The sequence below is a fragment of the Acanthochromis polyacanthus genome, chromosome 23 (assembly GCF_021347895.1).
Source record: "Acanthochromis polyacanthus isolate Apoly-LR-REF ecotype Palm Island chromosome 23, KAUST_Apoly_ChrSc, whole genome shotgun sequence".
NCBI lineage: Eukaryota > Metazoa > Chordata > Actinopteri > Pomacentridae > Acanthochromis > Acanthochromis polyacanthus.
This window is the reverse complement of record NC_067135.1, coordinates 17,905,943-17,923,796: the sequence shown is the minus strand read 5'-3', so window position 1 is coordinate 17,923,796 and position 17,854 is coordinate 17,905,943. Positions and strand designations below refer to the sequence as shown.

At 41.0% G+C, this 17,854-nt stretch overlaps 1 protein-coding gene across 1 annotated transcript; it reads left to right on the top strand.

Moving 5' to 3' along the window:
• The first annotated feature begins 1,521 nt into the window (after window positions 1-1,521).
• ntn5 (netrin 5) lies at window positions 1,522-17,662 on the top strand. Its single transcript, XM_051944092.1, is given in 7 exon segments — window positions 1,522-1,543; window positions 1,546-2,979; window positions 4,493-4,681; window positions 8,504-8,653; window positions 13,307-13,357; window positions 14,956-15,036; window positions 16,394-17,662. Coding segments are annotated over 7 exon segments (2,520 nt in total). The 3' UTR covers window positions 16,987-17,662.
• The last annotated feature ends 192 nt before the right edge of the window (window positions 17,663-17,854 follow it).

Here is a 17,854-nt window from a genome sequence, read left to right as displayed (position 1 = left end):
TCAATGGGACCAGGGTCACAGTCAGACCACTCATCACTACACTTGTATGCTTTCATGCTTGCAGCGTTTCCTGTAGCAACACCTTAAAACAAAGCCGCATGACACGCCTCATCTTCCCCTTTTGTCCTCAACCATATGTGATTGGCTCACTTTCCAGCGGGTCTTTGTTTTTGGAGGTCAGGAACGGAGCAGTTTGTCCAAGGCAGCCGAGGGAGTGCTATGGCCTCCACGCCGGCAGGCCCCTCAGAGCTGTGTGGTCCCAGAGGGAAGCCTCATATTTCGGTTGCTGGCTAATTGAGCTGGATGACGAGGCCGAAGAGGCTCTCAGCCCCGTCCTCTCCTACGGGTTTGGTTTATGCAGCCCTGCTGACTTTGCTGTCAGTGTCACACGCTTGTTAGGGCACCATCAATCTCACAGCAGTTAAGAATATTCCCAGAACAGAATGAAGGGGGCAGGTGATAAATGTTCAAGGAGATGGAAGAGCAGAGGGAAAGTTGTTTGAAAATGCACAAGGAAGGTAGTTATTGATGAGAAAATGACAGGTAAGAAATGAGAATTTCTCAAAAGTTAAACAGGAAGGTGATGAACTTTTTTTGCGAGCAGAGCGGCTTGTTGGGAAATGTGCTGCTGGGCTTTTACGTGAGTGGTTCAAAACAATAAATCATTGGTTTCAGAGGAACTACGTGCATTGTTCATTTTGTCCACATGCCAAAATTAATGTTCTCCAGTATCAAGTCATGACAGAAGAATAAATTACATTCATCACCAGTTGTAATAGACGGGAAGGGATTTGTACGCACTGTGGCCTTACACAAGTCTGTGTTTGTCTTTACCACGGAAGTACCCAAGCAGGGGCTCAAGTCGAACACACATTTCAAACTATAAATCATTTCCTACCATCCTAAGCACTAATCTCCAGCTCCTCTTCCTCCCTCCCCTCTTTCCTTTCTGTCTATTTTCTCATAGCCTCTATTCTGGACAGTGACACTGCACACTGCTTGTGCTCGGGCCCTTCGCCTGCAGCGCTGACCAAGGGTAAAATGATTTAAAAAGACAGCAATAAATGTGATTGATGTGGTGCAGCTCTGGGTTTAGGCCCAGCTGTCGGGCATGTTTTTTGTCATTTCAGACAGATCCGCTGGGTGCGTGCCCTTCTTCACCCGCACTCATCCACTCTTTTTGGGGTTGAGGGGAGTTTTAAGATGGATACGTTCATGGGGGTTGTCAAGGTTATGGGTTCAAACCGGTGGCTGATGCATCTGTGAAGATTGGAGATTACATTTTTACGGGATGAGGTCTTTACTGGAATCTACCAAAAGCCAATAAGATGCAGTTGAAGCGATGCAGCAAGCTGGTATCATGTGTTTTCAATAAAAGCACAAGTGGTCTATCTTAGATTTCCGTCTTTGACTTCAAATGCACATCATATAAATCAATCAGTTAATGTTGTTTTTTCCTTTTATGATCTAGCTCCCGTCGTCTTGTCTTAAATTTTTATTTTCTTCCACAGGCTCGATGACATGATGTTCCTACCCTTTTCCCCTCCCCCTCCACCTTTCTCTTTCCTGTCTTCCTTCTACTCCTCCTTCTCCTCCCTCTGTCCCTCTTCTCCTCCCCCCTTTCCCACCCCCCGTTGAGCTGGACTTCACCACATGACCCCTGCTACCATCCAGATGGCCGTCCACGACACTGCCTGTCAGAGTTCATCAACGCCGCCTATGGGGTCTCGGTCAACGCTAGCCACTCGCTACAAGGGCCCGACAATGACAGCAACATCACCACGCTGACTGACCTTCACAATCCCCATAACCTCACCTGTTGGATGACCCATACAGGTCCTGACACCGGGGACTGGGTCCTTACGCTGCCACTGGGTCGCCGCTTTGAGATCACCTACATAAGTTTACAGTTCTGCCACCAAGGGGAGCCATCAGACCCCATCTCCATCTCCATCCTCAAGTCGATGGACTACGGGCGTACCTGGAGGCCGATGCAACACTACTCAAGCAACTGCCTCGAGAATTTCAGGCTCCCCTCCCAGACCATAGCCAAAACAAGACACCAAGAGACGGAGCCCCTCTGCTCAGACCCTCGGCCCCTGCAGAGGCAGCGGGGCGGCATGGTGTTGGCTTTCTCGACGCTGGACGGACGGCCGTCATCTCCTGACTTTGACTACAGCCCCACCCTTCAGGACTGGGTGACAGCCACAGACATTCGTGTGGTCTTCCACCAGGTGTCCAAAGATATCAAAGTGGGTAACTTGGACAAGATGGACGACAAAACACATGATCTCAGAGGGACTGGTGTTCTGAGGTGGAGATCAGGCCACAAGGGCCGCAGTGAAGACCAGGTTGATAAGTTAAACACAGATAATACACTGGCATTTTTTGACAGGGAGACAAAAAAATCAGAGAGGAGGGGGAGGAACAAAGGAGAGAAGATAGATAAACAGGGCAGGAAGGGTCACTATAAAGGTACAGGACAAGGTGAAGATGGACACAACGTGACCAGCAAGGAAGGGGGAGACAGTTTAAGCACGGACACACTTGCTTCTCCAAAGAAAGGTGGAAAGGGCAGAGGGCGTGGTCGCAAGAAGGAAAGCAATCATTGGCTGCCTTGCCCCAATGGGGGCTGTAATTGGTCGGTTGAGGGGCAGAGCAGGAGCAACAAAGGGCGGGAACTGAGAAAGAGACGGAACAATAATCTCAACACAAGACAAAGTGTGAGGAATCTGCAGGTGCTACAGCCACCTGCTTTTACGTCTCCTGCCCAAGCTCCTCTGGCGCTGTCTGACCTGCAGGTTGGAGGCAGGTGTAAATGCAACGGACACGCTTCCAGGTGTCGCCGTGACGACGCAGGCCATGCAGTGTGCGTATGTGAGCATCACACAGCAGGGCCGGACTGTGATGTGTGCGAGGATTTTTACTTTGACAGACCGTGGCATCGAGCTACACCCACTCATCCAAACCCCTGTGTTGGTGAGTCCTGCATGCTGCTGACTAAAGCTGTGTTTAAAAAAAGTTACACAGGTTCTCCCCCTTTTTAAACTCCACTCACTCCAGTAAGTGAAGTCACTGAAATAGCTCAAACCAGACATCTGCTTTCAACATTCGCAGTCATTTTTTCCATATCCAACAGTAGACCTGATGGTGCTGGATTTTTGAGCCAGATCCAGGTGCCAGTATTCGAGAGTTTAAAAATGTAAAAACAGTGTGTCCTCTACTGTTCTGTTTTCTTCTTTCAGAAACACATTACATGAAAACATTAAATATAAGTTGTTGAAGATTAGTGACTAAAATACACACACTGGGAAAAATGCTCCTCTCAAAACAAGAAAAAAAATTTTTTTTCAAAGAACTTTTATCTTGAAACAAGTGAAAAAAAATCTGCCAATAGAACAAGTGAAAATGACTTGGTAAGATTTCCTGAAATAAGATATGATATTAGAATACTGAGATCTGAAAATTAGCTGTGAAAGCTTATTTTAACCTTCCTGTTGTCCTCATTTACGAGCACCAAAAAAATATTGTTTCCCTGTCTGAAATGTTATTTTAAAAATTCAACAAAAAAATTGCAAAATCTTCAGGAAGAAAATTCCTTAAAAGTTTCGATTAAAAAAATTATTTTTAAGAAAAAAATCCTCAAATCTGGCAAGAAATAAAAATTTGAAAAAGAAAAAAGAAAATTGTAAATATTTGCAAAAAATGAATAAAAATCTTCCAAAAAAATCCTAAAAATATCTTAAATGATTACATATATATCAATAAAGCTTCTAATATTTTCTTTAAGAACATTGAGGGAAAAAATCAACCAAAATTCATCGAAATTTACTGGATTTTGGTTGATTTTTTTCCCCCTGAATGTTCTTAAATAAACATTTTTTTTAAGCATTTCTTTATTTTCCAACAACAAATGTTCAAAAAAATTCCCCCAAAATTTTGAAAATGTCGAAGTTTTCACTGTGAATATATATATATATTTTTTTCCCACATTTTTAAACTTTAAAACGGGTTAATTTGACCCCCAGGACAACATGAGGGTTAAAACAAGCTAATTTCAAAATTGTTGGACTTAACAAGACATTTAAGATGCATTGTCTTAAAACAAGTCCCTCCATCTTGCTGAAATGTCACTTGTCAAGTGAATTCATCTTAAATCAATTGGAATGAGACATTTTGACTAAAATAAGACAAATAGACTTGGTAAGATTTTTACTTTTTGCAGTGTACTGAGAGGGACATTTTGTCTGAAAAACACACTTTGTGATGGAGAAATTATGCCTGGAATCCAGCTCTAACAAACACCCTGCCAAAAATGTCACGACAGCAAACACTTTGCTTGTTTTAGGTCAAATTAAAAAGAAACCTTGAGCATTTCTCACGTTTTTATCAACCCCTGGGCCTGTACATTCATACAGAACAATCCAAAACATCAGAGGACTTTTTCCAAGCATGTTCTTCTTTGGTGTTCATTATTTTTCCCTCTGTCCAGCCTGTGAGTGTAACGGCCATTCAAACAAGTGCCGCTTCAGCATGGAGGTGTTTCAGCAGTCGGGCAGGCGCAGTGGAGGCGTGTGCCAGAAGTGTCGCCACCACACGGCCGGACGCCACTGCCAGTACTGCCAGAATGGATACACCCGCGACCACAGCAAGCCGCTCAACCACCGCAAGGCCTGCCAACGTCAGTCACTAGATGTGTGTGTTCAGCGTGTGTGTGGTGGGGGAAGAGGGCTGCACTGACTGTAGTGGTGCAACCAGATGTTTTTCACAGGAATGGGCAAGTTAAAGCCATTAGCTATACTGGGATGGCACAGTGTCTCCTTAAATGTTGTATTTGTTTTATCATATTGCTGAAGAGGGCTGCACATTAGCTTGGTGGTTAGCACCGTAGCCTTGCAGGTAATAGATTCCCAGGGGATCTTTCTGCATGGAGTTTGCATGTTCTCCTTGTGCATGTATGGGTTTTCCACAGATTCTCCGGCTTCCTGCCACGGTCCAAAAACATGCTGAGGTTACTTGATAGCTCTGAATTGTCCGTAGGTGTGATTGTTTGTCTGTATATGTAGCCCTGTGATCGACTAGTGACCTGTCCAGGATGTCCCCTTCCTTCACCCTAAGTCAAATGGGATAGACTCCAGCCCCCTATCCTAATGAGGATTAAGTGGTCAATAGATAATGGATGGATGGATGGATGAATATAGCTGAGGGCAAAATAGTAATTATTTGTTATTAGCTTCTTCAGGCAAGACTGTAAGAAAATCTGTGTAGAAATTCATGAGAACTCATATGTAGTATAACAATCCTTTCCAGTGTCGCTTTTCGTCGACTAAAAAGTCTCGAACAGTTGATAGTCATACATCTTAATTGCTGGGACAGATTATAACATAACTACAATCTAAATCACATTAAATAGATACACCAAAGGCATGCGTGTCAGGACATCCACCAAATTAAGACACATTCATCCAGCCTTTCTTTACTTTCTTTTGGCTGCAGGTTCTGGATCAGTCTGGCATTGTTTTTCAGCTTGTACCTGTTTTTTTGTCGTTTCTAAAGACGGTTTCACATCTATACGAGTCTGTACAAGAGCTCAACTGACTCCACAACGAAAGCTAAATCATACACAGCTTTTTTAATATAAACATGTACAAATAATTTTTTTATTTACATATTAAAAACTGAGGCATTTTTATACAGTCTTTACATTTTGTAGTGACAATAGCAGAAAAAGGAGTGTTCCAAAATGATTGCAAATATTCTATGGTTGGCCACTTGAATGGGAGCAATGGTAGCAGTGAAATGGTTCCACCAATAAGTTTTGCCACAAAAGTAGCAACTCGATAGCCTAGCCGCGCTAGACAACCCATGGCAACGAATTTAATTCTCTGCCAGAGTGGGTCTAGTTACCCTCCATAAGGCTCGAGGCTGGATGCTCCTAAAACCGGCCGGATGAATCACCATGAAGTGTAGAGTCAGAAGGCGGGCGTAACTAAGTGACAACAGAGGCGCGACGATTCTGACAGAAACAACCGGAAGCAACTAGCCTAGCCGCGCTAGACAACACACGGCAACGAATTTAATTCTCTGCCAGGGTCGATAACAAAAACGACAACAGTCGTTGAGCTCCATTAGCACCGACTCTGAATAATCTTTCTGTTAACATGTCTGTAATATACTTGAGCTTCACCCATTGACTGTATAAGTAAGGCTTCACCGAACTCCCGCATCCTCCGATTTCCGGCGCTCTAGGAGCCTATTCGTTGCACTGATTGGTTGTATACCTACCCAATTGCTGCAGAGTGATTTGATAGACAACCTTTGAGCCCGCCTCCCTCCCTGTCGAGCGTGCCTAGACCCTTGCGTCTTCAGAGCATGGGTCTAGCGCGGCTAGGCTAGCAACTAGATGTAACTCCAGTTCTATGAATATATCCATATATTACGCTGTTGGTTGTGTGAGGTGGCCAGAATAGACCAGTCTATGGTGTCCGTGACCACCCCTTGGCTCCATCCCTAGTTGAGAACACGGAGGAAGAGCATGACGCGCACCTTTGACTGACTGTACATTCCTTGGAAGATGAAAAGCAAATCAAAGTGTGTGACGGTGTTTATGTCTGACTGTCTGAATTTGCGTCGCCGTGTGTGTGTGTTTACACGACCGCTCTGTCTCTGTCCGAGCGTACAGAAGTGTTTATGGGGTGGTTACATTGTGAGAGAGGACAGCTATTCCTGTTAGCGATAGAAAGTCAGACAAACCCCACTGAGCTGCCACCTGTATCGCCCCATCGTGCGACCCCTGACCTTTGACTGGTCACACGTCCGGAGGGACTGTGACACTGAAGCATGCTCCTGCGGAAGCTTGAACCTTATATATCCAGAGTTTAATGGGCTCCCAGAGTTTACACACGTGCAGGCATGAAAAAAAAATGCAAGCTGGAGCTAAACATCCTTGTTGTTTATCACTATTTATGCAAGAAATAATACTACTTGCAAATTCAAAAGCACAGCAACAGAATGGTAGATGTGAGCTTTAATTTATTGCTGCTATTCTCACTGAGTTACCATTTAGAGAGTGGGGATATAATCACTCATTTTCCCCAGTCGGGTTGTTTGGACTCATTGTAAGGATTTGAGTAAACATTCTACGAGTGTGAACAGAGCTGCTGAAGTGTGGCTTCCTTTCTCTATCTGTCTTCTCTCATCGGGTCTTATCCTGTGATAGTAGTGGTAAATAAAAAGCTTTGCTATGTAAACCGTGGCAAATCCAGGCAGTAATCATTAGACAGCATCATGGCCCATACTGAGGGGAATAAAGGAGAAAATTAATTTATTAGGAGAGATTGATTTGGTTTCCATCTGGATGAAGGCGGTTCTTTCTCTCTAAAATTCCCTCACGGAGGAATTTGTCTTTGTTCACCTATCAGGACAGGTACAAAATAAACTCTCTGCTGTTAGCAAAGGCCTTTTGTCTTGTTCACCCCTCAAGGACAGATGCCTGCTGTCATTCAGGATTAAACCTGGGCCCTGCCAGTGATGGATGCTCTTCTTAATCCTGTCTGTTTTATGTCACATACTTTTACTCAAGTTTTTTTCTTATTATATCCTTCAAGAAATGATGAGAGTTCCTTTCAACTCTCCATAGCAGTGTTTGCTTATTTTGGATCATTGTCACTGGCACACAAAGTTACAGAGACTAGCTATAGAAACATAGAAGCATTTAACAGAAAAGCAGCCAGATGTTTTCCTCGGTCGCTGGTGGAGATCGAAACTGAGCTGAAAAGAAGATTAATCTGGGACATGCCGATGTCAGATGACTTTAAAATTAATGCTTATGTTGTTCCATTTCTGCTGGATATGTGAATAAGCAACAAAGTGCACGTTATTGATGTTGTTTAACCCTCCTGTTGTCTTCATTTACCCAAAAATATTGTTTTCTTGTCTGAAAAAAAAATCCCAAAATTCAGCAAAAAAATCCTCCAAATATCTGAAAATTTGCAAAACCTTCAGGAAGAAAATTCCAATATTTCCTTAAAAATTTCCCTTAAAAATTTTATTTTAATAAAAAAAATCCCCCAAATTTGGCAAGAAAATTATTGGAAATATTTTCAAAAAATGAGAAAAAATCTTCCAAAAAATGACTAAAAATATCTAAAGTGATTGCAGACATATCGGTAAAACTTCTATAATTTTCTTAAGAATATTCACAACAAAATCAACCAAAATCCAGTGAAATTTGCTGGATTTTGGTTGTTTTTTGTCAGTGTTCCTAATAAACATTTTTAACTTTTCTTTTATCCACTAAAAAAAATTTAAAAACTTCCCAAAAATGTTGAAAATGTGGAAATCAGAAGTTTCACTGTGAAAATTTATTTATTTTTCCACATTTTTGAACTTTTAAACGAGTCAATTTGACCTGCAGGACAACACGAGGGTTAAAGGTACTAAATATAAGAATCAGTTTCTATTCACCAAGTAAGACTCTAACCTCATCTTGTTTCTTTTCCAGCGTGTCAGTGCCATCCTCTGGGAGCTGTGGGTCGCTGGTGTAACCAGACGTCAGGTCAGTGTCTGTGTCGAGATGGAGTGACCGGCCTCAGGTGTAACCGCTGTGCTCCAGGATACAAACAGGGACGGTCCCCTCTGAGGCCCTGCATACGTAAGTTTACCACCTGTACTGTTGCATATTCCTGATCTGATCAAATGTGGAGACTTGTAGGAAATATGACAACATTTAAAACGATCCATCCATTATCTATACGCCACTGCAGGGCTACACATAGAGACAAACAATCACACTCACATTCACTCCTATGGACAATTTAGAATCATCATTTAACCTCAGCATGTTTTTGGACTGTGGGAGGAAGCTGGAGAAAACCCACCATGCACATGGAGAACATGCAGAAAGATTCCGCAAAGGCTGGGACACAAACCGGGATTGTTTGATTGAATCGAGCCATTGTGCAACCCCATTTAAAATCAACTATATTTATTTTCCTGAGAAGCGTTGGGTTGCCTTATCAGTCCCCACTTTTATCCATTTTCATCTAAAGCTAAACAAAATGGCTGGAAATATATCAAGCAGCTCTCCCCTACTGATGGACATCTGAAAGCATAGCCTTCTCGTTTTGTTTGTTTATTTTGGAAGACTAGATTTGATGGAAATAATGAGAGTAAGCCTAATTAAGATGCTCTCTTTGCATTCGATACGTGTCACCCTCTGGCATTTAATAGGTTGTTTTCAGTCATGACAAAGTGACCCCCTTCAATCTCATTTGTTCGCAGCCTAAATGGATTAAAGCCTCCTATCGAGCTCTCTAAGCCTTTATCAAATAGTAGCTCAATATAAAAGGAGCCGCTGCCCTCCAGACTAATTTGGCCCAGTCACCCTGCGTGTCTCCTTTTCAACATCCCTGGAGACGGTTTCCACAGCAGTGTTAACATGAGCTGACTGCTACAGGGAAACCTCATCTCTCCCTGATCTGGGAATCAAGAGGATTGTTGCTACTCATATCTCGATGCACAGCCAGCACCAAACTTTAGCCAGGAGCGATAATCCACGTGCACGTCCCCGGCTAATCACACGAGAGCCGACAACTGCACAGACTCTGACGCTGTGTGAGCCCCAATCAGGTGACATAGGGAGCCCACCGCGAGGAGCTTCACACCTGTTGCACACCTCGAAATGCCTCCATCGCAGGCCCAGACCCATAACTCTCCCAGCGAAAGGAGTGAGTGAAAGAAAACCTTGTTTGTTTTTACTGCCAGACCATCACGGGCTATGTATAGCATCTCTCAACCCCCAACACCACCTCCAACACCTCGCCATCGCCTCCTCTCCTCGCAGGCTGACCTAAAGGCATGGAGTGAGGCTAAACTCAAACACAGACCCAACTAAACCATTTTATCTGCACTGTAACCATCTCAGGAAGGATGTGTTTATTGTCAAGCTCCACAAAGACGACATATCAAGTCAAATTCAGGCAGCAAGACATCTATGCAAGAAAGTTACATTAGACCCGTGGATACAAAGCTATGACTTCTACCAACTAGAAAAGCACACAGAGAGCATAGTTCTCCACCAAGGCTGCTCAGTTGTTTCATCATTTCCGACGGATGAAATCTTGTAAAACTTTGTGGCAGAAATCACAGCACCATAGAAGGTGGCCTTTACTATAGATGTACCCACAAACAAAACGACCTTACACTGAGCACAGGAGTGTGTTATGCATGTGTATGTCAGGGTAGAGACTGCGATTTGGTAGAATTGGAGTTTCTACCAGTAGAGATTGCGATTGGAGTCTCTACTAGTAGAGATTGCGATCGCAGTCTCTACGAGTAGAAACTCCAATCCTACCAGTAGAGATTTGTCAGGGCTAAGGTTAGACTTTTAAGGTTAGGGTCAGGGGTCAGATTTAAAGTTCCATCTCTACTGGTAGAGATTACAATCGCAAACTCTACTGGTAGATACTCCAATCGCAATCTCTACTGGTAGAAACTCCAATTCTACCAAATCGCAGTCTCTATCCTGACATGTACATTATATACGGATACCAAATCGCGTGACCTAAATATGTAGCAGATGAAACTTGGAAACATCCCCAGAATTTAGTCTATTGTTCCTTGTGTGATTTCCTACGGATAACTTCTGATAAGTCCGCAGCGGCTGATTTGTAGTAGGATCGCAATCATGTGATTGTCGGCAGGCAAGCATTCACTTGTTGTCATGGTTACAGTGACGCTGTGCCGCTATCTAAGAATGATGCAGAAATCTTTAACAAATCCATGGATCCAGACTATAAGCTGCATCACTGCCAAAATCTAATCAGTTGGTCCTTGCGTCATTTCTGGCCTTCCCTGAAAATTTCATCCAAATCTGCTGATCCATTTTTGAGTAATGTTGCTAACAGACAGACAGACAGACGGACAAACCAACGCCAATCATCAAATAACTCCACTGCATTCCTTGTCGGAGTAAAAACTTCCTCAAGCTCAGGTTGGTGAAGAACAGGGCTCCTTAGCTACCCAGCTAAAAATCAACACTTAAGATAGTTGAGCTGCACACAGAGTCACATCCTATAAGGTATCGTTAAATAATTGGTTACATTCTGAGCTCCATCACAGCTGTTCAGTATATTTTTATTTTACTGCAAAATTCTGATGTGGTTGCTAATGTGAAAATATTACACATAGCCTATACCATAGAAAACACATTTTACTCTTTTAGTGTAATTTGCTGTAGTTGGATGAGTTAAGATTAGGCTAAACGGAAATCTCAGTGTTGTTAGTAACAGACAGGTTTTTTTTTTAAACAGAGGTTTTTGTTCGTGTGTTGTAGGGTTTTGTGAATTTTTTTTCTCCTCTTCTGTTTTCTCCTGGATCGTTTAAAGTTAGTCAAGAAAATTGCTATTACTATAAATTCATTATTACACAGAAAAGAGTATAAATAACCAATCTCACTTCAGCTTGTTGCTAAAAGCTGCCAAGCCTCATTTACCTCAGGGGTTTTCAAATATTTCTCTTTCAAACCATGTAAATCATCACAAATAAGCTAATTCCATTGAGAATGAGCATAGAAAGCAATGGAATGAGCTTACTCTGCCAATGCCTCACATTTTCTATTCATTTTTTTCTCTTCAAATTGGTTCAAAAATCTACAAAAAAAAGCATGAAGAGCTAAGCACCTATGTTTTAAGATCTTCTGGCTAAAACCTTGAGAAATGTACTCATTATTCACTCCATTTTTGTCATTTTTGACATCTTAGTAAATAGTCTTTCTTCACAGCTAAATGAAACAATACCTAAATACAGTCATTTATGAGAAATAACATGCTTTAAATACCTTTAATTTACATGAATAAATTAAACTAATTGATCACATTAGCTTCAATGCGTTTGCATAGAAAAAAAACAGAGAACATCTGTACACAATTCGCATGAGCTTGTAATTCCAATAAAGTAAAATAAAGTTTCATTTACTGTCATGTTGTAGACTTATTTTACATTTGTGCACAACTGCTTGTTGTCAGACATAATTTCATATTTAAACTTCTTTTTTCATCATATTTAATATTGTCATAATATATTATTTACAGGCCCTTTTAAAACACAAAATGCTTTCATAAAACATAAGAAAACACACTGAAAAACCCCAAAAACAATATGAACTAAGACCCATGAAGGCTATAAAACACACCGAGAAAGAAAATGTCGTAAATAAAGTCACTGAAAGCATTTTTTTTAAAGTTGGGTTTTAAAGGTGATTCAATTCTAAGTGAAAACATTATTAAAGAAAAATGTATTTTAAGTAGGATGAGGGGTAAAACATGGTCTGCACAGCACTGAGTGAACACACAGGTAGCCTCAAATGCTTCATTACGACCCCTCATTTATACTGTAAGTTCATACAAACACACACATACACACCTTCCTGACTTTTAAACATGGGGGACCGTCAGCTGGGTGGGGGTGTTGGGTGTCACTGGCCCAGTTGTGTCAGAGAAGACAGGACATTGACGGGGGAACGGAGCGTGAGCTTATATGGCGGCGTTGTCTCACACACACACACACTTTTACAAGAGGCCTGGGTAATGCATGTGCAGCCAAACAGGTTGTTCATTTTCAGTCCCCAAGTTCACTGACATGCAGCCGGTGAGGGAACTTTACTAGACTCTGTTTAATGTTTGGGACAAAACCATGCAAGAAGTGAAGGTCTGACCTTATTAAAGTACAGAAAGTAAAGTGTGTGTCAGTGTCACAGTGTTTTCAGATATTTTTAGCTGAAATCATAGATCAATGAACATAGAATGACCTTACGCTGCCAGTGTTTCACATTTTGTATTCATTTTTCCCCTCAAATGTCTTTAAAATGGTTTAAAAAATCCACAAAAAAGCGGGCTGAGCTAAGCCCCCATGTTTTAAGATCTTCTGGCTAAAACCTCAATAAATGTATTTACTACTTACTGCATTTTTTTGTTATTTTTGACCTCTATCTAGTAAATATTTTTTCCTGACAACTAAAGGAAACAGTAACTTAATACAGTCATTTAACGAGAAATAAAAGGGGTGTGTGTGTGTGTGTGTGTGTGTGTGTGTGTGTGTGTGTGTGTGTGTGTCACAGTGTTTCTGGGCCGTAAAAGGACCACACACTCGGCGGTTTTGACACTTGCTTATCTTCTGTGCGGGCATGCCTCACGTACCGAGAGGCATTCAGACATAACTGCAACAAACTGACAGCTCATGAAGGTAGCCTGACGCCTCCCTGTATCTGGTCCTGCCACCTCTTTCAAGAGTCTGTTTATGTTTGCAGGAATTCAAGAGGTCGCCCCGACACCGGCCTACCAGCCTCAGTACAGCATAGGTGAGTCAAACAAGGCATTATTCTGCATTCTTATTTGAAGTTCAGGTGAGCAATAAGACCGTTTCATTCACTTAGTGGCCACTTTATCTTGTGAAACCTGATACAATCCAGAACAATGGCTCCTCTATAAATTCTCGCGTTACGAAGCTTCTGCATTTCAGTCTTTCCTGACTTTGAATTTGGCTTCATGTTTATTACTGAGGTCATAGAGGAGAGTAATATGCATTTGATTCTACATGTTCTTATTTTCTTCCCCTCCTTTAATGGAATAGACAAAATATTAGACATGTATGCATATGTTGTGTCCGTCTTTAATATCTGTAATTGTATTTGCTCATTGTAGGCAATGTAGCTTATTAATTTGAGTTTTTATTTTGAATTATCCATGACAGGTCTGTTTTGTGGCTGTTTGTCTATTTTTTTATTTTCTTTGCAACAATCCGAAAAAGCACCTCGATTTTCGATGCAATAAGAACTAAGAAAATTTCTGGAGACTATGTTGTTGTTTTTTAAAAATTCTTGTCTTGATAGACAGTTTTTATTGCCCAATAATATCATAGTGCTTTTTGTGGCCAACTTCTGAGTTCTCCCACTCCCATGCTTGTATTTTTTACTACCGTTAGACAGTTTGGGGTCACTTAGAAATGCCCTTATTTTTGAAAGAAAAGCTTTTTTTCAATGAAGATAATATCAAATTAATCATTGTAGACATTGTTAATGTGGTAAATGACTATTCTAACTGGAAATGATTGATTTTAATGGAATATCTCCATAGGGGTACAGAGGAACATTTCCAGCAACCATCACTCCTGTGTTCTAATGCTACATTGTGTTAGCTAATGGTGATGAAAGGCTAATTGATGATTAGAAAACCTTTGTGCAGTTATGTTAGCATATGAATAAAAGTGTGAGTTTTCATGGAAAGCATGAAACTGAATGGGTGACCCCTAAACGTTTGAATAGTAGTGTACGTTTTATTAATAAATCAAATGGAACATGTGTGAGATTTAAGTTAAAAAGTTCAGCAATCTCCACTGGAAGGAAATTATGCTTTTTACATGTGATAGTAAATTCTGATGGGTCATATGTATTTCAAATAATCTTTCAGTTGTAAATTCTGTGATTCAGTATTTCACCACACTACGTCCTTCCATCATAATAAAGTATGGGAAAAGCTATAAATGACAGCTGCTTTATTGAACTCGCCAGTCTTTCTCTTCTAATTTAATAACAGGTTCTCTAGTCGGTGTCAGCTCATGTACAACATTCAGATTTATGGCACTTGCATGAAACCATATATCAAATCTTCTTGTGAAGGCAGTGGGCTGTCTTTTTTTTTTTTTAACAGATCAGTGCTTGAATTGCTTCTGGAGCCGCTCCTCTGAGTCCTCATGAGGTAGCTAACCACTCCCTCCTAGCGGCGGCCTGAAGAATGTCCCACCTGCTGCAGTTGGGATCATCTGTTAGTCAAAGGATACTGTGATGACAAATAGAAGCAGCCATATTGTAATTAGGGGAAAAGACATGTGCTGATGTGCTTGCTGTGAAATGATACCCTCTCATTTGATGCATTCTCCGTCTCTCTTTCTCTGATGTAGCGGAGGAGTGTGTTTCCTACTGCCAGCCCTCTCAGGTTAAAGTCAGGATGAACTTGGAGACTTATTGTCTCAAGGACTATGGTGAGTGTCAGGTTTTTATTTATTACTTTGTCAAAAAACATAATAATGGATTAAAACTGTTCTTGTTTGGCTATTTATTATATTAAAAGCCTACACTGACATTCAAAAGTTTGGAGTTATCCAGACAATTTCATGTCTTCCATGAAAACTCACACTTTTATTCATGTGCTAGCATAACTGAACAAGGGTTTTCTAATCATCAATTAGCCTTTTAACCCCATTAGCTAACACAATGTAGCATTAGAACACAGGAGTGATGGTTGCTGGAAATGTTCCTCTGTACCCCTATGGAGATATTCATTTAAAAATCAGCTGTTTCCAGCTACAATAGTCATTTACCACATTAACAGTGTCTACAATGATTCATTTAATGTGACCTTCATTGGGGAAAAAAATGATTTTCTTTCAAAAATAAGGACATTTCTAAGTGACCCCAAACTTTTGAACGCTAGTATAAGCCTAGTATAACCCTCCTATTATCTTTGGGGTCAGTTTGAACCCATTCAATGTTTAATGTAAATAAGGATTTTTCCTATGTCAATGGGGACAACTGGGTAAACATAAAATGAATGTGATGATTTGTTTTCAGTGTCTTGTACATATGTTGTACATATCAGTGTTTTGTGGAGTCCATTTCACCCTAGGCTTCCAGCTGTATAAAACATTTGCTTTGGATGATATTGAGATCACTGTAACATGCAATTTTAAAATCTTCAAAAAGCTTTTGGACCCTGAACTTCTTGAAATTGTGTCCTTTTATCCTGCAGTCAAATTGACCCTGAACATAATACATGTTACTGTTCTTGATAATATGAATTGTTTTTCATTCTAAATGTTATAGATAACAAAAAAATATGTGTTTAGAAATTATATAAAGCCATCAAAACACCAAAAAGATGTCTGTCTCCAATATTAAGTCATTCAGTGAGATTTTTTTTGTGATCTGCAAATTTCTTCATGGTTGCGCTCCAAGTATTCTGGATGTATGAGGGTAGTGAGTGAGGGGTTGTTTTATTGAAAGGACTATTTGGATAGTCAACAGACAGACATAAAATACCCAACACAAAAAACTGGGGAACAATTTTAATTTAAATACTTTTCTGGAGGTTTAAATTTCTGGAGTCAAATTAACCCTGAGGATAAAACGTGAGTAAATCTCAAGGCAGTAGGAGGGTTAAAACAGTATTTTTATTGACTTTTTAAAACTGCTATAATGTATAATTAGAAATCAAATAGATGTACGCAGAAAAATGAATCAAAATCTTACATGCTGAAAATGTTCAAAGAAAATAAAGTAATGATAATGCCAGAATATCATGTCAGAGATGTCTAAATATGTTGTTTCTGTCCTGGTCAGTGCTGAAGGTGCAGGTCAAAGGGATGGAGCGTTCAGGTCCCTGGTGGCAGTTCTCCATCTCTGTACAAACTGTATTCCGCATAGGGTCTACCTCCCGCGTCCGCAGGGGCCCCCAGTCCCTCTGGGTCCCCGACCGCGACCTCGGCTGCGGCTGCCCCGCCCTCCACGTCGGCCGGACGTTCCTCCTGATTGGAGCCGAGGAAGGAGAGCGGGGCTGGGGTCCGGAGGAGAGTCGCCTGGTGGCCGACCGCTCCACTCTGGCCCTCCAGTGGCGGGAACACTGGAGCCCCAAGCTCAGGGGCTTCCGGGGGCAGGACAAGAGAGGACGCTGCCCCCCGAAATCCACAAACAGCCGCCAGCACTCCAAGGAGCACAGAGGGCCTCAGTCTGGCTACATCCCCCCTCACCTGCTGACTGAGAAGGACTCCGATCCCCACGGTGGGAACACACACTCTGGGAACGCTGACGAGGCTCAAGCCTCAGTGGCGTCACACACACTCTCTCACACACACAGACCAGCTAAATCCACTGAGCCGACCCCTTCTGCTTTTTCCACACCTGCTCTGGTGTGTTCTACTCTAAACCCTGAGTAGAAACCACAAGAAGACATAAAAAATGATTTGAAGACTTTTATCCTCCATCTGCAAAGCTAGACATGTTTTTTTTTTTTTTTAACTTCTCTGGAGGTTCCAAGAGAAACCAGAATGGAATTGTCTCCAGAGTCAGAAGAAACCTGAGAGAAATCAGGAAGCACACACCCCTGTTTCCTCCTGTAACTGTTTGTGCTTTTTAGATAATATAAAGCGGTAAATCTCACGGATGATGAAAATATTCCACTAAGACAAATGTCGCTGTGTGAAATATTAATATCAGAATTTTAATATTTTCTACTAAAGAGTTTTTTTGAAAATTAAAGCCTGAAACATCATGCAGGATTTTACTCATGAAGACGTTTTTTTTTTTTTGTCGTGATATCAAGACTTCACTACAACTATTGTGGACTCAAAAATTAATAGTAATGATATTATTGTGATATCTAAAAATTGAAATATAAATCATATTGATATCAGTCAAATTGATTTTTAAATTTGTTTGTGTTTTGTCACTGTTTTGCCAAAGAAAAATGTATTAAGTGTTATGAAAGAGAATTTATAACCATAAATACACTGTATGCTATTTATGTTGGTCCATCCACCTGGTACAGTAGTTACTAAAGCTGGATTATTTACATTATTATTATGTGTGTGTTATTAAAATGAGGTCTGTGTTTTCTTTAGTGGATATCACTATTATCATGAGTACATACACTCCTGTTCAAAAGTTTGGGGTCAATTAGAAATGTCCTTTTTTGTGGAAAGAAAAGATTTTTTTTCTAATGAAGATAACATTAAATGAATTAGAAATACAGTCTAGACATTGTTAATGTGGCTGAAAATGGCTGATTTTTAATAGAATATCTCC